The sequence below is a fragment of the Oryctolagus cuniculus genome, chromosome 9, assembly GCF_051225735.1.
Source record: "Oryctolagus cuniculus isolate XC-2025 breed Fujian yellow rabbit chromosome 9, ASM5122573v1, whole genome shotgun sequence".
NCBI classification, from domain to species: Eukaryota; Metazoa; Chordata; class Mammalia; order Lagomorpha; family Leporidae; genus Oryctolagus; species Oryctolagus cuniculus.
The window spans coordinates 103840260-103861270 of record NC_142875.1 but is presented as its reverse complement, the minus strand read 5'-3'; the positions used below and the strand labels follow the sequence as shown (position 1 = coordinate 103861270).

The window sequence follows — 21011 nt, the reverse complement described above, 5'->3', positions numbered from 1 at the left end:
CAGCGATGAGCAGGGCAGAAGCAGCCAAGACGTTGCAGTGCCAGGATCACTAGGGTCACCCAGCAGTGCCAGCATCACCCTGCCTTGTCTTGGGTGTCTTCACTCACTGTATTGCCTGGAGCTTTCAACTTCTTGAAGACTACAAACACTGTGCTAAGAGATGATACTTACGTCATGAAGAGGGTAGGCAGCCTCATAGATATTGTTCGCGATCAGAGAGTTAATACCTACAGGAAGAAAGGAAGATGGAAAAAGTAACCAGAGAGCAAGGGTTTCTCAGCCCTCCTGTGGAGTTTTGTTGCTGTTGTTTAAGATTCTTCATTCTATTTGAAAGGCAGAGAGACGGAGAAACAAGAGATCTACCATCTGCTGGTTCTCTCCCCAAATGTCTGCAACAACCAGAGCTGGGCCAGGCTGCAACCAGGGCCCAGGAACTCCAGCCTGGTCTCCCACACAGCTGGCAGTGGCCCAAGTTCTTGAGCTATCACCTGCCTCCCAGGTGCACATTAGCAGGAAGCTGGACTCTGGGAGCAGAGCTGGCATCCCAGCCTAGGCACTGTGACATGGGACATGGGTAACCCAGCTACAGCTTAACAGCGGCACCCTACTCCCTCCTCACCCTTCTTTTTTTGATAAATATTAAATCTTCACCTACCTCCCAGCCGAGAATCACTCCACTCTCATTTACTCTTATGTCCTTCCCAGTCTAGAAATCTTTAAGTTTTAATTCTTAGTCTAAGAATAGTACTTTTCCATGCAAAAGTATGTTTTAATATCAAATATGCTCTCTCAAACGTCATATTCCTCCTGTCCCCAAAAAGTCAGCCCACCACTGCCCATCAAGCCTCAAGCACGCCCAGGCCATCACCACGAGCATAGTCAGCATTTGAGAGTCTCTGTGTTCAGGGACGGCTCAGGAGGGGGTGTGTGGGTAACTCTAATGGTGACCACAATATCCCAGCACACTTGGTGGGATCCCCTTTCTCACACTCCCTATTCCTACACCAGGTGGTATGACTTCCTGTCTGTAACCTGCCCCGGGTAGTAGGCTCAGCAGGACCTGAGTTCTCAAACTGTGGCCTGCAGAGCCCTGGGAGTCCCCACGACCCTCTCTGTGGGTTCCTTGAGGTCCAAACTGTTTTTATATGAGAAGCAAGACATGACTTGCTCTCCTGCCCTTATTCTCTCATAAGTGGACAGTGGGGTTTTGTACCATTGTGATGACATCATGCCCCGACGGCTCGTGGAGTGTGTGTCTATGCATTCTTGTGCTTTAAACACTCCGTTTTAACCTAGAACACAATAAATACTGACGGAGGAAACCCACTGACACAAAAGGTCTTTGGGAGCTCCTGATAAAAGTGTGAAGGTGCCCTGAGACCAACAAGTGTGAAAACTGTAAAACAAGGGGTTGAGGTTGTAGTCCCAACAGCACCTGACACCCCTCGCACACAGCACATCCTCCTAAATGAGTGTGAAATGCACAAAAGGCCCTGTGCCTCTGGCTCCAGTGAACTCACAACACAGAACCTCCTGCTCAGCACAAAGCTACTGGATGTGCCTGTTTCAGCCTTGGTTTGATTCAGAGACTACGCAGCGGCCTCTGCGTTCTGTCCGAGGAGGGACTGTCTGGCCCAGGTCCATGCCGTCCAGATGACAGGCATGTTACCTCACCAACTCAGGGAACCAAACACCTTGCTCCACCCGGACACACAGGTGATCAGCGAGAAGGTGGGGGACAGGGAAGTTTCTGGTACACAGTGATTTCCCTTGTCCCACACACACATTCCGCCCTGAACCATTCTTTCCAGAAAAGCTAGAGACAGCAGTGCGATGAGGAGATCACTGGATTTCAGAGGGGAAGACATATGACGTCCAAATGCATTGTGCAGCTCTGGGTAAACAACAAGATTGGGTGACAAATCTAGACAACTTTTACTCATTAAAATCCGTGGCTTTCCACACACACACACACACACACACACACACACACACCGTTCCCTCCCAAGTGCTCAGGGGTTCTGGAAGATGCCCCTATCAGCCTCCTCTTCTTCAAACCTTGTCCTGATTGGCCATAGCTACAGTCCTGATTGGCGACTGTGGCAGGATACAGGATGCTCCACAGAGACCACACCCTGGACCCCACGTGGGAGCAGGCTGCAGGGGCCACTCGGTGGACCGGTAGACGTGGTCACCCTTCCAGTGAGCTGAATGCTGACGGCTTTGGTGCGGCTGCATCACCCAAGAGCCAGCGGCCTTTGCCAACTTTAAGTTCCCTCCTTGGCATGAACATAAAACATGAGAAGTGGCTTTGGGGGGGTGGGGGGTGAGAGGATTGGAAGGCGAGGAAAGGGAGTGCGGAAGGGGGAGGGGCCCTGGAGAGGCTTGGCGGGCTGCAGATTTGTTTTACTCACAAGACTACAATTTCACTCTGAGCACCATTAATCAGTTCAAGAGCCACATCCACAGCAACATGAAGCCACCCTCCAAGAATCAAAGGGAGGGGTCTCAAGTCAGGAGGGGGCTGGGCTGGGCGGGGGCAGTTCAAAGCTACAGAAAGTGCTGTCAACATGGATAGAGGGTGAAGCATCCCAGGCAGGTGGGACCCCAGCTAGATAGCACCCCAGGAATCACTCACACCCCACGACTACCGCAGCAGCTGCGTAGCCCCAAGACGGTCCCAGGACGGTGTGGAGAAAGTTAAACAGGTGTTCCACCTACTTAGCTCTCCTGCTCATTCTCAGCTTTGCTCAGCACAGTAGCCAAGCATCTGGAAGCAGTAGACTGACGACCTGAACTCCTGGGTCCGGCTGCCAGATTCTTCCAGAGACCTCAAACCCCAGGGCTTCCAATGCTCTGCTCCTATCCCTACCTCAAATAGAGCTTTCTCTGTGCATCGCACAGCCCAGCCCGCCACGGTGCTCACTTCACTTCTAAGACATTGTTTGGCATCTCCCAAAGGTCTTCCAGGCTCCTGGGTCGGAGGACTCCCCGCTCTGGCCCGAGTCTCTCAGGACGCTCGGTTCCCCGGGTGGGCACACAGGAAGGAGTGCCCAGCGCTGTGAGCACAGTTAACTCAGCACCTCTCCCTGTGTAGCAGGGGCACCCACAGAGTTCCTCCCTCCTTTGTCTGGCATCTTCTGCTGGTGAAGAAACTTGAAACTCTGGCTGATTACTCTGCTGCCTAAGGCAGGAAGCCCCGCAAAATGGTCCCTTGCCTTGGAGCAAAGATTCAGGTTGGAAACCTGAGTTGTCCTGACAGGAAACCAGAGCCCGTGAGTGATGCAATGGAATGTTTCTCTGTCACCCGTGGCTGTGTACCTCCTACCTGGTCCCTGGAAGGTATCATGTGAGCAGTCCCACTCAGTGGCTGCTGGGGGAAGAGCAAGCAGAGTTCCTGAGGGCTGGCAAGGGGAAGGGGGAGGGGAACTGCAAAGGGACAGCTCATCACAACCTCACCCAAGAACAGGCATCGCCTTGGCCTGGAGCTTCACCCACAGAGTTCAGAAACCAAGATCCTACCCCCAAACAAGCATGGAAATCAGTTTGAAAGGAAAAGAAAATAATCAAACGTGGTTTTTTTTTTTAAAAAAAAAGAGTCTCTGCTTTGAAAATTGAAATTCTGATTTTTTTTCCTTTCTTTTCAGCAAAAATGGGCTAATTGGTTCCATCGTGTGCCATCCATCTGGCCATAATGGGAACGCTTTCTTCTTCAGGATCACATACATATTCTCTCCTCTCTGCTCTAGACCTGGGGAGAAAGTGGGATACCCAACCTTTTGTCCCTGGCCTCCCAGGATGGGGCCCAAGGAGGAGAAGGTGCTGAGAACATTTTCCCTCCCGTCTCCCCAGAGAGAAGCTGGGACGCGGTTCAAACACAGCACAGCCCCCCGAGGCCTTTCAGCATCCCCCAAATTTCCATGTGCATCCCTGCTGCCCCTGCCCAAGTAATTCAGACCTGTTGCTTAGCCCCCAAGTCCCAAAGGAAGGGCTGTGCCTCCTGCTTGCCCAGCCCGGACACAGCTGGTGCAGCCTGAGCCCAGCAACACCCAGAGAGAGTTCACAGCCAAGAAGCAGGACCAGGGCAGGCTCGGTCTGAGGCAATGATACCTGAAAATATGCACTCGCCTCACAAAACCCGAGGCCTGGCATTTCGTTTCAGAGACCTCTCCCGTTTCCTGGACACAACGGAACAAGCAAAGCCTAGGAGTTTACGGCCTGCCTCCCGGTCTCCTTCCTCTGCAAGGGCTGCTGGGTGACAGGGATGACAGCTCCACGCCCTCCAGGCCAGACCCAAAGGCAATCTCCGTCCACTGGGACGGGCACTTGGAGCAATGGTGCCGGAGTCCCGGGCTCCCATTTGGTTTTGATTCCCCCGAAGAACAGGGCCCAGCGTGCTTGGCGTTCCGCTTTCATCCCTGCGCTCCAGCCGGACTCAAATCTAAACCAGAGCCCCCAGACGGTGCGTTTAAGAGAGACTATATTTACCCATCACCAAATTGTCTTGACGTGTGCTTAATTACTTAAATGCCTTTAATCCCAAGGCTTTTCTTCTAACAAAATATAAACCAGCTCAGCTGGATGAATGATAAACCAGATGTTTACAACATACAACATGGCCTGGCTTCGGTCAATATAATTAAGACATCGTCTCTGGCGTGGGAGGGGCCATGCCCAATGCAAATACCCTGACACGAAAATGTCCATGAAAAGGCAGCTCCATTAATCTGTAATTTTCTGTCCATGGAAATGCAATAATACCTTCCAGATGAAGGGGCAAGAAAGGTGTGTGTCCCCCTCTGCCATGGTCAAGGGGGCTGAAGTTCCTTGCATGTGACGTGCACTTGACAGCCGTTTCATGATGGAGCAAAGTCCCAGCCTGACCTCAGGCAACCTGACCTCAGGCAACGTGACATTGATTAAGGAGGCAGCACAGGGCTGGACCACGATTGTGATCACTCACACGCCTCTATCTTCGTGCAGAAGCCAAACTCACAGGCAGTTTTAGGCTCTGAACATTATGTGCGCCCCAGTGCAGAGCCCTTCACTTCCAGGGGCAAATACAAGGGAGCGGTTGAGTGGTCCCTCCTGGAGGTCATGGAGACCTACAGAGTCAGAAGTGAGAGCATCACCCAATGCCAGTACACCTGGACATTTTCCAGGCCAACTCTCTTTGCTTTGTATTTAGATAGTAATTCTAACCCCTGCCAAAACAGGAGAGGAGAGGAGGGGAGGGGAGGGGAGGGGAGGGGAGGGGAGGAAGACAAGGAGGGAGGACAAGGGACCCAGCTGCTGCTGGCTGGGTCATAAGGCTCTGAATGCTGAGTATCCCTAATAACAAATTAGAAAAATAACAAAAAAAAGTTCGGCCCTTCCCTCATAGATTTGGTTACCTTTGGGTACTGAGGAAAATCAATAGTCAAACCCCCAGGAGGCAAAGCACTTTGCAATATTCTTCACGTTGCCAAATATGAGTACGTCAAGAAGCCTTTAACAGCCCACCCTATCTCTACCTTACCTCTCTGTTTAGCTGATTTCAGGGTTCCTAAGAACCTAGGCAAGTTGTAAAAGCGCAGACCCTGGGGGTGGACATTTGGCACAGCAGTTAAGACACCTCCTGGAACATGATGTGCTGTATTCTAGTCTTGGCTCACTGAGCACCCAGGGAAGTGGCAGGTGATGGCCCAAGTAGTTGGTGCTCGCTCGCTCGCTCTCTCTCTCACACACACACACAATCCTTTCCAAACACATTTAAAAATAAATAAGTAAATCACTCTAAGAACAGGTCTTGGGATACAGTCCCTGTGTTTTCTGACTCAGCACATGGGTCAGAATGGGCTCTGTGCAGCCAGGGTGTGACAAGTGCACCAGGGGATTCTGATGTCACCTGTGTTCAGCCACACCTGCGCAGCATCGCCGTGGTCGTGCTACAAAGGATACAGGAATACAGACTTTTCTTCCAACCATCCCCACCCGCTGCTCTGAGTCCTCTCTTTTTCCCTTTCTCTGTGACTGTCTACTCCCATCCTCTCTGGAGTTCACAGCCATCCTGCAACCTCAAGTCCTGGCCAGAGCTCCAGAACCTGATCTCTGGAAACTCACAGGAAAGTGAGACTTCTCTTGGGGAACAAGAGCTCCTACATAAAGACCAGGTCAGGACTGGTGCTGTGCCATAGCCGGTTAAAGCCATGGCCGGCAGTGCTGGCATCCCATATGGACGCTGGTTCGTGCACGTCCTGGCTGCTCCACTTCTTTTTTTTTTTTTTTTTTTTTTGACAGGCAGAGTGGACAGTGAGCGAGACAGAGAGAATGGTCTTCCTTTTGCCATTGGTTCACCCTCCAATGGCCACCGCGGCCAGCGCACCACGCTGATCCGAAGCCAGGAGCCAGGAGCCAGGTGCTTATCCTGGCAGGGCCCAAGCACTTGGGCCATCCTCCACTGCACTCCCGGGCCACAGCAGAGAGCTGGCCTGGAAGAGGGGCAACCGGGACAGAATCCGGAGCCCTGACCGGGACTAGAACCTGGTGTGTGCCGGCGCCACAAAGCAGAGAATTAGCCTATTGAGCCACGGCGCCGGCCTTGTTCCACTTCTGATCCAGCTCCTTGTTAATATGCCTGGGAAAGCAGCAGAAGATGACCCAAATCCTTGGGCTCCTGAACCCACATGGGACACCCAGACAAAGCCTCTGGTTCCTGGCTCCTGGCTTCTGCCTGGCCCCTGGCTTCAGTCTGGCCCTGTCGTTGCGGCCATTTGGGGAATGAACCAGTGGATGGAAGATCTCTCTGTCTCCCTTTCTCTCTCCATAAACTCTTTCAAACAAATTTTTTTAGATTTTTTTTTTTATAAAAAAGACCATGTGGCTCCTCTGAATCACAGAGTCTAGAGGTACCCACCTGTTTGATGGGTGGGAGTATGGAGAGCATGCCCAGAGCTAGAACAGCACAGCTTATTCGTCCCAGAGCTGGCCGGGGTCCCTACTTCTCTAGCCTTGCCAGGCATGTGCCCAGCTTCCATTTTCTCCTTCTAGATACACTCTGCACCCAGCCCTCTCTGTTGCTGGCTTCCTACTTCGTTCTGCAAGTCAGAGGCAGAAGGAGAGATTTAGATCCGACCTTCTGCCTGAACAGTCACCAGCTCAGCACCCCTGCTCTGCCCAGTCTGTCCTTGTGGGTCTGGGGATGGTAAGAGCACTGTAACTGCCTACTCCGTGTTACTCTACCATCCCTGGCACTCCCAACTCCCCATCTACCCCCTTGTAAATGGTCGTTCTCTTTCTGCCTCCTGGAATATCCTAATTTGAGTGTGCCATTTGTTCCTGTTGGAACCCTGCCTGGTTGTCTGGGAATGCCACCCTTTCGTCTCCTGTATTATTGGCTCTCCTTGCCTGGATCTCTCTTCCCAGACAGCCACGCGGCTGCCCCCTCTTCTCCTAGGGCGTCACCTCCTCAGGAAGATTATCCGCACCTACACCACCCGCACTCCCACTTCACCTCTGCCACCTGCCCTTGCTCTGTTCTTCCACTCTGACACTTACCCCTATGTGACATGCTACCCAGTTTACACATTCACTGGCTCATTTTTATGTCTCCCATCACTATACTGTCCTATAAAAGAAGTGATCTCTGGCTATTTGATTCACTAGTCTATTTCCCAAATCTGGGCTATGAATGACACATAATAGGTGCTCGATAAACATTTGCTGAATGAACAAGTGGATGTTACCTTGGGAAGACTTCAGCTTCCACCTTCTCTGGGAAACCTTTCCCAATGACATCAGCCATTTTATTCATTGATTGACTTCAAGAGCACTGAAGACAGATCAAGACGTTGGGGTTCCAGGGCTGGCTCTCAGTCCCTGCAGCATGCCAGTTTCTCTCTGTGTGCTGTGAAATTAGTTCACATCTGTGAAGCTTCTTTGCTTGGTACTTTAAAGGATCGGACGAGATCATGAGCATGAAAGGGCTTTGAAAAGCACACAACTATACATGCGCAAGTCCTTGATGTGTTGTTACATTGATATTTCTAGCGAGATCTCTTATCTGGTCATCTCAGTTCTCAGAAGGAAGAAAATGTGTCTACACACAGCAATTGTAGATCTCACGGCCCCCATTCCCGAATGTTAGGTAACTGATTCACGCTAGAAGCCCCAGAGTCTCCTTTGCTCTCACTTTACCTAAAATTCCAATGAGATCATTTTTCTGTCTCCCAAATTGCAAAACAAAACTAAAATAGCAGAATTCAGGGAGGAAGGTTAGCAGAGTCAAGAAATCAGAGCAGTGCAGCATCTGGCCTACTGCTCAAGATGCTAATTAAGACATCCGTGCCCGCTTTCAGAGCGCATGCCTTTAATCTCCTGACTCCAGCTCCCTGCTAACACAGACCCTGATGGCAGAGGCGATGGCTCAAGTTGCTGCTACCCACGTGGGAGACCTGGATTAAGTTCCCAGTTCACAGCCACTGCAGGTATTTCAGGAAGTCAATCAGCAGATGGGAACTCTCTGTCTCTCCACCTCTCAAATAAATAAAATTAGACATTTTTAAAGCCTTATATTCTTAGTGATGATTAGGAATCAACTAGAAAATTTACATATGCATTTATACAGAGAATATATGTAGATGTAGTCTACATAAGAAAACAAGAGATTGAGCCAGCCCCATGGCATAGTGTGTTGGCCATCCACCTGTGGCTTCAGCTTCCTATATGGGCACCGGTTCAAGTCCCAGCTGCTCCTCTTCCGATCCAGCTTCCTACTGATGGCCTGGGAAACAGTGGAGGATGGTCCAAGTGCTTGGGCCCCTGCACCCATGTGGGAAACCTCCAGATTGGCTCAGCTCCAGCCATTGCAGCCATTTGGGGAGTGAACCAGTGGATGGAAGACCTTTCTCTCTCTCTCCGTTTCTTCCTCTCTCTGTCTGTAACTCTACCACTCAAGTAACCAAATAAATCCTAAAAGGAAGAACTTGCATGATAGGCTTTGGGAAGCTTTCTATACAAAAAGATGTGCCTGCAGCTGGTGAGAACTACATGACTGATCACGTGCCCCTTCCCACCCAGCTGTGGAAACCAGAGGAACCCACAGTTTTAGTATTTGTCCTCTACTTCTTTCCTGCCTAATTTTGGCATTCTATGTTAATTTGTGTCTTTACCGGTTCTTATTTTTAATTTACTAGCATATTATGTTTTTACTGCTTTTCTTGTAAGCCACTTTACATGGAATAAGGCAGGAACACAAATGTATACCACTTACAACTTGTGTGGAGGTTAGTGCTTCGCAAAAATGGGCTTTTAATAAAAATGTATTGTCTGGGGCCAGCACTGTGGTGCAACTGGTAAGCCACAACTGGAATGCCAGCATCTCATATCAAAGTACGGGTTCAAGTCCCAAATTCTCCACTTCAGACCCAGCTCCCTATTGATGCACATGGGAAGGCAGCAGAAGATGGTTCAAGTGCTTGGGGTCCTTGCCATCCACCTGGGAGACCCAAATGGAGTTCCTGACCCCTGGCTTTAGCCTAACCTCAACCCCAGCTATTGTGGACATTTGGGGAGTGAACTAGTGCATCAGTAGATGGAAGACAGTCTCTCTCTCCCTCTCTCTGTCTCTTTCTCTCACCATCTTTCAAATAAATAAGTAAATCTTTAAAAAAAGAAGTATTGTCTACAAAGAAAAAAGTGATAACACCAACCAACCCATATTATGTATGAATTATTATTATCTTTGTTATATTTTCTATGTTCTAATTTCTTAATTGGGTACAAGGGAGAAACGAATAAAGCTTTGTAATTTGGCCACAGAAGTAATGACCATAGAAAAGGTAACTTGGAGAGTGAGGGATCAATTGAAAATCTTACAATTCCAAATACAAGCCTGCTCTCCCTGGTTCTCTTTGTTTTATGAGGCAAAAATTCCCTGAAGGAATCAAAGCCAAGCGTAGCCATTTGCACTTCTCTCCTCCACTTATAAAACCAGGAAGAAGAGCAATAAAATCTAAATTCACCCCATGGCTCAAAGGCCCAGATTACCTTGAGACCACGTGGTATTACCACATTCCCCACTCCTTCTGATTTTCTAAGTAAGATTTGTAAGTTAGCCAAAGAGCTGAATTTAGCCAAAGAGCTGTGATTTTCACAGACGGCAGTCAAACCCCTGGAAAACTAGCCTTGGGTTGCATCTTTGCTGACATGCAGAGCGATTAGGTCATGGGTTGCTTATTACAGAACGTGGGTCATCAGCCACTGCTGTGAAATTAACAGACCTGGAGGCTCCTCATCTAGCATCATTCTTAGCTCACAGCATCTCCCAAATAGTGGAAATGGAACCGAAGCAAAGGTATCCAAACTCTAGACACAACTCCCTGTCCTCTTTGTGCCCATTTTGCAATTGGAGGTGATGATCTCTATTCTTCTGGGAGCTATGAAACTAATATTAGGTGTGTCCATGGAAGCTCACTGCTCCTCCCACCATGCTCCTGTTGCACACCATGTGTGTCTCCCTTACAGCACCTGCCACATTATCTCATAATTACCTGTTTACACGTTGGTCTGCACGGCTACTAACTAAGAGTACCCTGAGAGTGGAAGTTGGCTCAAATTCATCCTGGCATCTTTCAGTTTCTATAATATCATTTGATACATAGCAGGTGTGTGGTAAGTGTTTTTTGAATGCCAAGAAGAACAGACAAATTTTTTAACACTATTGAACAAGAATGACAAAATGTTAATGATGTTTGACTTTGAGATATCTCTTCTCTCTCTCTCTCTCTGTCTCTCTGTCTCTCTGTCTCTCTCTCTCTCTCACACACACACATACACACACACACATTTTCTGCAAAGGAAAAATGTCACAAAACTTTCATTGTTACAACAGAGGACTTCTAGTGACCTTCCAACAATCTGTAGAATGTCCTCCCAATGGTCTCTCACTTTTTTTTTTTTTTGACAGGCAGAGTGGACAGTGAGAGAAAGAGACAAAGAGAAAGGTCTTCCTTTGCTGTTGGTTCACCCTCCAATGGCCGCCGCGGCCGGCGCGCTGCGGCCGGCGCACCGTGCTGATCCAAAGGCAGGAGCCAGGTACTTATCCTGGTCTCCCATGGGGTGCAGGGCCCAAGCACTTGGGCCATCCTCCACTGCACTCCCTGGCCACAGCAGAGAGCTGGCCTGGAAGAGGGGCAACCAGGACAGAATCCGGCGCCCCAACCGGGACTAGAACCCGGTGTGCTGGCACCGCAAGGAGGAGGATTAGCCTAGTGAGCTGCGGCGCCAGCCCTCTCATTTTCTTTTAAGGACTCTAGTTTACAAAAACTTCCAAGATGACATATTAATATCCCCCACATTACATAAAGACCATGAAATATAGGGGGGGAGAAAGTCACCAGTAATATCCGAGGCACCAATTTAAGCCAACTGGAGAGACTGTGAGAGATTAAAAGTCAGATTGATGGAACAGAAAAATGGGACAATCAAGAAGCAAGGATAAATTTAAGAAATTTGAGAGAGGGGCTGGAGCCGTGGCTCACTTGGTTAATCCTCCGCCTGTGGCGCTGGCATCCCATTTGGGCGCTGGGTTCTAGTTCCGGTTGCTCTTCCAGTCCAGCTCTCTGCTGTGGCCCTGGAGGGCAGTGGAGGATGGCCCAAGTGCTTGGGCCCTGCACCCCATGGGAGACCAGGAGGAAGCACCTGGCTCCTGGCTTCGGATCGGTGCAGCACGCCGGCCATAGCAGCCATTTGGGGGTTGAACCAACGGAAGGGAGATCTTTCTCTCTGTCTCTCTCTCTCTCACTGTCTCTGACTCTACCTGTCAAATAAAAAAAGAAAAACAAAGAAATTTGAGAGAAATTCTGAGAAAACACAAAGTACACGCTAAGACCTCATAACTCATCTGCTTGTCCTGGGGACAAAATGAGTGCTCAGCGTGAGGACCCCGGTCTGCTGCGTGGACTTGAGCTGTGCTAACTTCCTCACTCACCCACCCTTGCCTCAGCACCACTGTGTTCCAGACGAACGGCAGCACACGGAAGCTTCCTTTCTGTTTTAATTGGAGTGTCATTTGGAATTGTGTAGCAAGATGCATACATCAAAGCAAAAGTATACATAATTGCTCCCTTGAGAAATTAAGCATTTTTCTAAAACTCTGAACACCATGCAAAAACCTGTTCTTGCTCCTTCTTCAGCACTGCTCTCCTGGTTCTAAAGCAGCAATGGAGCCCCACAGACATTCTCGACAATCGCTTCCGTCCCTGCTACTATTCCTCAGCTCAACTGCCCAGCAGACTGCACTCAGAGGACACTGGCTCTTTTCATCTCACAGTTGCCCCCAAAGCCAAAGATCTGCCCCCGCAGAGGGTGCTCTGAAGGCAGCTGTTCTAGAGGGTTCAAACACTGTTGTGAGGGCAGTGCCTGGGGAATGACGCCCTCGTGGCGAGGAGGCATGTGAGTGTGAGTGAGTGTGTGTGACAGTGTGTGTCAGTGAGTGTATGAGTGTGCACGTGAGTGTGTGAAGATGAGTGTGGGTGTGTGTGAGTATGAGAGTGTGGGGGTGTACTGTGAATGAGTATGTGAGTATGTGTGTGACTGTGTGTGGGTGTGTGAATATGTGTGTGAAAGAGTAAGTGTAAGGGCCAGCACTGTGGTGCAGCAGGTTAACGCCCTGGCCTGTAGCGCCAGCATCCCATATAGGCGCCGGTTCGAGTCCCTGCTGCTCCACTTCCAATCCAGCTCCCTGCTGTGGCCCAGGAAAGCAGTAGAAGATGCCCAAAGACCCAGAAGAAGCTCCTGGCTTCAGATCGGCGCAGCTCCGGCTGTTGCAGCCAACTGGCGAGTGAACCATCGGATGGAAGATTCTCTCTCTCTCTCTCTCTCTCTCTCTCTCTCTTTCTGCCTCTCTTCTCTCTGTGTAACTCTGACTTTCAAATAAATAAGCAAATCTTTAAAAAATAATAAGTATCTGAGTATGTAAGAGTACGTGTGTGTATGAGTGTGAGAATATGTGAGTGTGTGTCTATGAGTGTGTATGAGAGTGAGTGCCTATGTGAGTGTGTATGTGTGTATGTGTGTGTGAGTTCTGATATGCTTCCCCAAAGAGCAGATTCATGGGGTTATGCTCAAAGCTCACATTTTTACCATTGCCATCATATACAAGGACACTTCAAAAAGTTCATGGAAAGTGTAATGAAGTTTATTTTGGTATAAAAATATTTTTGGAAATCCATTCATATGAGGGATCTTTGAAATGCTCATGAAAATATGTGTTATGAAAAAGCTATGCAGGGATTTCAAGATTTTTTTTGTACCAACATACACTTATCTCTTAATTCCACTTTTGTACTAACTTTCTGAAGTACTCTTATAAGTCTTCTACACAATCCTTCAGGATCTAGACAAGCTCCCAAATGCCGAGATTCCTGCTTCAAAGATATTTCTTCCAATACACTTTAGATACAAACCACAAGGCAAACAGATCCAGCAGATATGGGGACAAGAACGTGGGACTGAGAAGAGGCACAGTCAGTCTCTGTCATCGCTTGTTGTGCTGCCTTAGACAAGTCATTCACTCTCTCTGGGGGCTGAGTTCCTTCGTACACACAGTGAGAAGACTGGGTTTGGGTGTTTGCTATAGCAGTTAAGTCGCTGATGGGATGCCCATGTCCCACATCAGATTGCCTGTTGAATATTGGCTACTCTGCTTCCAATACAGCTTCCTGCTCATGCACATCCTGGAAGACAGTGGGGAAAGGCCCAAGTATTCGGGTTCCTGCCACCCACATGAGAGATCTGGATCGAGTCCCAGTCTCGGGGCTTCAGCCTGACCCAGCCCTGAGTGTTGAAGTCATTTGGGGAATGAACCAGCAAATGGAAGAAACCTCTCCGCACCCCACCCCCATCTCTCTCTGTCTCTCTTTCAAGTAAAATGAGAATAAATGAACAAAATAAACAAGAATGTCAAATTCTTAGGTTAACAACAGGAGTCACTGTGTACTTACTCCTCATGTGGGATCTCTGTCCTTAATGTGTTGTCCAATGTGAATTAATGCTATAACTAATACTGAAATAGTATTTTACACTTTATGTTCTGTGTGGGTGCAAACTGATGAAATCTTTACTTAATATATACTAAATCGATCTTCTGTATATGAAGATAATTGAAAATGAATCTTGATGTGAATGGAATGGGAGAGGGAGCGGGAGATGGGAGGGGTGTGAGTGGGAAGGAAGTTATGGCGGGGGGGGGGGAAGCCACTGTAATCCATAAACTGTACTTCGGAAATTTAAATTTACTAAATAAGTTTTAAAAAAAGTGAGAAAAGGACCTCCAAGATGCTTTTCATCTTAACATTCAAAAGTACTGGAAACTGAAAAGAGGGGGCCAGTGGAGTAATCAAGGCACAGTGAAAGGTGCAGGTGGCACAGGGAGCAGAGGACAGCAGGGGCCTGGCACAGAGGCTCCAGCAGCTGGGAGGAACCCCAGCCCCACCAAGAAGCCGGGAACCCCTGCTCCTGGAGGCCCAAACCACAGCACTGCCCCGCGGCGCAGGAGTTGTCTGTTGTGTTCTCTGCTGCCCACCAATGGAGCTGTTGAAAAGGCAGCTCCAGCCCCCTGGGGCCCCATCAGCACTCAGCCCAGGAGTCAGGAGGGGGCCTTACCCATGGTGTTGTTGGCTCGAGAACAGGCTGTGCGCTTCAGAATCTCATGCACCTAAGAGGAGACGACAGCAGAGCTGTGAGTGCCTGGGCTGCATGTGTCACCACCCAGGGGCCTGGACACCCACACGCAGGGAAGGGGAGGCGCAGCATGCCTGAGCTCAGGCACCATGAGCCAAACCCACTCAAACTACACACACGGGCGCCAACACACACGCACACATGTGCACACGCACACACACACACTGAACTGACAGGTGTAGGAGGTAAGGAAAACAGAGGCAAGTCCAGATGGCAGAGCCCCCTGGAGTGCTGGGGAGAAAGCTCCTGAGTCTCAGAAGGGAACGGCTTGTCTGGTGGCCCCAGGGAAGGCAGGGTTCTCCCTGCGAGGTGCTGAGGATGCTGCCCACCCCCTGGCCTCCACCAGCCGTGAGCACATGGGGACAGGACTGCTGGTTGGCCACTGAGCAAGCACAGGTGAGAGCCAGGCCCTTAGCATGGGAACCAGCAGGACAGAGCACCTGCAGGTGCTGGGGGAGCTGGCGACAGCTCTCTGTCTCCTATGGGTGTTGTTATTTCTCTGATGGGCTTTTTCTCCCATGTCCCCATCTCGCTCCCTAACCAGAGTATGTCCTGTGCTTCCTCTGCAACTCCAGGTGAGAGAGCAGTTCTGGGCCGGAGCTAGGATCCATGCCCAATGGACAAGCGCATTCTACAGCAACCCAAGCCTATGGGGCTTGTGGGAGGGACCCCACTTTCCCATGGGGGAGCAAGTGGTGCTCCCTGCAGAAGATTCAGGGACACAGGTGGGTCAGTGTAAACCTGGCCAGGCAGCAACTGCCTAACGAGGCCCAAGCCCGGGCCAGGCCATAAAGGAGAAGGCAACCATGGGACCCACAGGTGGGCTGCTCAGATGCGGACACAGATGTAGGTGGGCAAGGCCCTCGAACAAAAGCCCAGCGCAGAGCAGAGCTCAGGACAAAGCTCGAGGCTCCTGCTCCCCCTTCTCATAGTGTGGCCTGAATTGAGGGACAGGCAGGAAGGGATGCAAGAGACTTCCAGAAGGGGAGATGAAGGCAAGCAGACGTGTTACTCCATCATCATGCACATCCCATATTCCAGTCACAGACCCCGAGCGGGTGGGAAATAAATAGCTTCCAGCAGCAGAAGGCCCAAGCGTGTTTAATTCCGCGTATAATATAGTGCTGTAATTCAACGGCAATAATAATCAGGAACAGCATGTCCACGGCGTTGTATTATTTAACAGGCACTTTGCAATTATCGGGTAATCTCCACAACACCCCATAACTCCCCCACAGTCATGGAACTCAAGCCACGGGGAGACTTAATTGGCTTGTAATAGCATCGACCAAGAAAATGGCAAATTTATGCCTTTTTCCACGGAAAGAAAAAGAAAAGCAGACGCCTGTTTTAAGCTTTTCTACAACACTAAGCTAAGGGGCATGTGAGATTTTCTCGCTTGTCCTGCAAGCAAGAGTTACGAGCAAGTGTTCAATGTGACCGCAATGTCCTGTAACTTCCTCTAGTCTCCGGCCCCTTCTTAGATTTCTCCCCTTTCTCATCACCCTGTTAGTTGGGAGGTCCTTCTGGGCAAGGAACCCTTACTCCTTCTCCTGCGTGAACTTAAGTTCTTTCCATGTTCCACACGGGGGCATGAGGAAAGGCATTCCTTGGGGTCATCTTCCTCCACTCGGCATGTGGGCTGAATGACCTCCAGGTCATTCATCTAGAAAGTTGGAAAATGGCCTGACTGGGGAGTGCAGATGCCCTACAGGTCAGGCCAGGCCCACAGGGACACACGCCATTGGCAGGTTTCTATTAAAACCAATCATGCCACAAAATGCAGAAACTTGATGTGAAAGGCAAGAAAATAAGACTGCAGTCATGACTGCTGGTTTTCTATTGAATGGGCAGGTAGCTTTACTCTTGGACAAAAAGCTAACTTCAGCATTTCCTGGGCTATAAATCCACACAACCAGATGGCACAAGGGTTGAAAGAAAGGAAAATATATAAAGAAACACAGTGGCCCAGCAATCAGAAGCAGGGCTGTATGCCTCCTCTAACACTACCAATTTCCATGAAGCCTTTTTTCAGTGCACTGCTGCTCAGAGCCCCAGTTTCATCAACTGCAAAAGCACAGGTTGAAAGTGCCCACTGGCCCTGACATTTCCTGTTTTGTGATTCCAAGGACGGCTTTGGTGGAGAACCCAGAAAGAGAAGATGATCCTCTCAAACCATGAGTGAAGCCAGATCTTTGCTGTTTCTTCTGCTGCTGGGAGGGGGAAGCTCCTGGATACTCTCTTGGTTTCTAGGCAACACCAAACAAATAATGATGAGAGGTATCAGGGAGAATAAGAGGATGCCCTGCCAGCTGAGTGCCCAGCTTTGCCCCAGCCTTGTCCTAACCCAGCAAACCCATATACTTACAATGCGGCTGCGGGTGGCGTTATCAAAGAATGTGTCCTTTTCCTGGATGTTGTACCTGGAGACAGCAAGAGAGCACACGGTAAACTCATTCTATCACCCTTGCCCTGAGACAACTGCATGCTCCAACCCCACCCCCCGGGTGCAGGGCAAAGCTGGGGAGAGGCGCATGGCAAGCTGTGTGAGGTACAGCCACTCACACACACCTGCAGTATTCATACCTTCCAATCCAGCAATTCTGAAAATTCATCATAGAATTTATCACAGGGAATATAGTCAAGAGAAGGGAATTCCATAGAGGAATGTTCATTGAAAAGTTATCTACAATAGAGATTATGGAGATAAGAAACAACTCCAAAACTGATATGGCAGAATATCATTCAGTCATTGAAAGGGGTAATGATGGGCCGGCGCCACAGCTCACTAGGCTAATCCTCCGCCTGTGGCGCTGGCACCCCGGGTTCTAGTCCCGGTCGGGGTGCCAGAATCTGTCCCGGTTGCTCCTCTTCCAGTCCAGCTCTCTGCTGTGGCCCGGGAAGGCAGTGGAGGATGGCCCAAGTGCTTGGGCCCTGCACGCACATGGGAAACCAGGAGGAAGCACCTGGCTCCTGGCTTGGGATCGGCGCAGCGCGCAGGCCGTAGCAGCCATTTTAGGGGTGAAACAATGGAAGGAAGACCTTTCTCTCTGTCTCTGTCTCTCTCTCTCACTGTCTAATTCTGCCTGTCCAAAAAAAAAGGGGGGGGGGGAATGATGAAAACTTTGTAAATAAAAAAAGGATTGTACCATGATAAAGAAATATTATATGATGCTAATTTTGCAAACTCAAAGTATATAGTATGGAAAATACATATATACTTGGCCAAAGACATTGACAAAGCTTTTTTAGTGACTCTAGTTTTAGCACGTTGGAATTATAATTCCTTTTGTTTTCTAAAATTTCATTTTAGGTTGTCATCATCATCTCATCAGTTAGATCTGAGTGTGGCGTGAGCTGCAAATATTGAACTTGCACTCAGAGAAAAGCTGCTGTGGAGTGGTTCTTGCGCTTAGTGCCCTGTGCTAGAGGCCAAGGGATGAATGAAGCCCTCTCCCAACTCCCCAGGAGCCATCAGTCCCTGGGTGCGGAGTGTCTCCAAGTAACAGATGCAGAGCAGAGCATGACAACAGAGACAGCTTCAAGGACAGCTCATGGGGTGCAGCTTGTTGGGAAGAACACACCATTCTTCAGAAACCAGATGTTTTCAGCTGGACTTAAAGGACAGGGCTAATGAAAGGAATGGGGATGTGTGGAGGTAGCCATTCAAGGCCAGCACCAGCATGAAGGAAGGCCCACGGACGGGGAGGCTCAGAAGAGGCCGGTCTGCCAAAAGTGCAGCAGCACAAGGGGTCCCCATGCCAGTCCCATCTCAGCCATTCGCTGCGGTGTGCCCTTGGCCAGAGCCCGGAGCTCAGTCTCCTCTCCATCATGGAAGGGTGGTCCCATCCGGCCGGCCACACCACAGGGCAAGTGTGAGGGTTCAGTGAGTGAGTGCACGCAAAAGGAACACACGCACAGGTGTGTAGAATTATCCCCTCACATGGCAGCAAGAACAATGCTCTGTGACTGCCACCTCCTCAAGAGGAAGGACCCTTCTGTCTCCTCTGCCTCCCGCGCCCCTTCCTCACCCTCTCGCACCCGACTCTATTAGCACGCTGGACAGTTACTCATTTTCTCAGAATTGCTGCAGCAATTCCCACTTCCCAGCCATGGCTCCCTCCTATCCCCGTGAGCAGCTTTTCTTCACTCTCCCCAGGTTGGGTGTGGGGAAGAGGCTCTTCTCAGAGTCATTGAGTGCGTGAGTAGGCAGCTGGGGGTATGGACACGCAGAAGCTTCACCTACCTTCTCTATGGCTGCTCACACTGTGTTGAAACCCTGTGACATTAAGAACTGGATAGGACAGTTTCCCTACAGGCATCTGACTGCTTTGACACAGAGTTCAAGTGTAAGAGCTGCTCCCTAGTTCTCCGTCCAGCTTGCAAGATGGCACCTGGCAGGGTCTCCACTGGACACACACCCAGGGCGGCTCTTTGTCCCTTCTCATGTGCAGAAGAGGATTCCCAAGCACAGTGGCTATTTCACCACCAGAGCCTGCTTCCTCTCCCCTCTCCTACACATCAGGCACCTGTTTTGCGAGCCCCAGAACTGAGGCGTGCAGTGGTGTTCGGTTTTTCTTTCCCATTTCTTCTCACGTGCCTTGCCCAGCAGCTTGCATACTCACAGGTACATTTTCTCCCTGGAGAATGGGTAGGAGAGGTTTTTCATCCGATTGTTGCTGTGCTCTGGAACTCTGGGCTGCAGGGGTGAACTCAGCTTCTGCAGAATCGCGTTGAAGGTCTTTGCAATGCTGCCTCCTGCCTTGATCTCATACATCTATGAAAAGCAAAGCCACAGGTCTGAGGAGAATGACTTCACGACCAAAGGGGCATGGGGCACAGCTTCCTGGAAGAGGAACACGCTTAGAGAGCTGGAGACTGGGAGGAACAAGAAGGAGGATCCTTCCATGTCCCCCATTGCTTCATTGCCTTCCAAAGGAACCTCTCTGAATCATTTGTGTTAACAGAGGTGAGCAGCACAGAGCAACAGGTGTGGAGTCCATACTTTCTCCATGACATGGTTTTATTGTTATAAGAGAAACTGCAAAATCTACTGTTATAATCCACCATGCTGGGTGCTCCACTCAAATTAGCTCCAATGCTCACAGCAACACAGCTAAGCAGGTAATCTTATTCCCATAGTATGATGAGGTAATAAGGCTTCATAGGGAAGAGTGGGTCATCCAAGGCCACACAGCTTGGCTTGAACTCACTTCAACCTAATCCAATGGCTGTGCTCTGTAATGACACCTACATAATCATCCAGCATCACTTGTTTGGCTGTTTTCTTAGGACATATCTGTGTTTAAGTGAGTTTGCTTTTAAAGTATTATTCAGTGAGGCAGAGCTATTGCACCAAAATCATCACTAATATTTTTAGCACACACAATCTTGTATAATACATAACACTCTTTTGCATGCCATATAGCTTTTGGTCTTTCTAATTTAAATATAATAATTGACACCCAGAAGTTGTAATTCTCACAGCAAAACCGTGAAAACAGGGTGATGGCCATAACTTTTGTACAAATTCTCCTTTCTAAAGGTAGTATCTCTGTTCCAATCCCCCTTGAACCTGGGTGGATTCTGTGGCCACCTGACCAGTAGGTACCCTACAACAAAAGGGACCCCATATCAATTCCATCCTTTAAAAAGATGTCTTATCTTGTCTTAATCCCTTGGACTCCTAGCAGTGTTGCAAAAAGTCCCAAGAGTACTCAGAGAAGGAAAAGTACTTAACTAAGCCCAGCCTCCTAGCTCCCTGCCAAGTGGCAGGCCTGTGGGTGAAGCCCTCTTGTACCCTCCTGTCCAACTCCAAGCTCAATACCACCAAGTGACCCCAGCCGACACCACATGGTGTCATACTTCAGTTCTGCACAAGTTCCTAACCAAAAAGTCATGAGACAGAAGAAAAAATGACTATGGTGTTAGATTCTAAGTTTGGGCTAATTTGTCATGCTGTAATAGATCATCGTAACACAAGCCATCATAGGGATATTCCAACTTGGAAGCCTGTTTTCTTCTCCATCATGATAGCCTCACATTACAGAAGAGGGGCAGAAAGATGTGGATGAAATACTTAGCAAGACAGACAGAGATAAATGCCACCAAAAATACACGAAGCGCTTTGAAGTTTCAAAGAAAGGGGAAAGTACATCCCGTGGAGGAATCAGCCAAAGGTTTCATAGAGGGACATGCCTTTGAGTGAGATTTCGCAGAAGGGTAATTCTTTTTTGTCATCATTTTGCTTTTTAATAAAATAATGAAAAGTAGAAGGAGAAAAGAAAGAA

The 21011-nt window shown here is 49.3% G+C and overlaps 1 protein-coding gene across 3 annotated transcripts in view; it reads right to left on the bottom strand.

Moving 5' to 3' along the window:
* The window catches only part of ANO2 (anoctamin 2), a 394966-nt gene that overhangs the window by 254410 nt on the left and 119545 nt on the right, over positions 1-21011 (bottom strand). For all 3 annotated transcript variants that reach the window (XR_016213488.1, XM_070049347.2, XM_089304572.1), the window contains exons 5-8: positions 19347-19498; positions 17090-17144; positions 14644-14695; positions 172-227 (exon numbers count right to left, since the gene is read on the bottom strand). Coding sequence is in view for 2 of the 3 variants with exons in the window: in XM_070049347.2 (XP_069905448.2) it covers positions 172-227; positions 14644-14695; positions 17090-17144; positions 19347-19498 (315 nt within the window). In the remaining variant the exon portion in view is untranslated. The remainder of the gene's footprint in view (positions 1-171; positions 228-14643; positions 14696-17089; positions 17145-19346; positions 19499-21011) is intronic.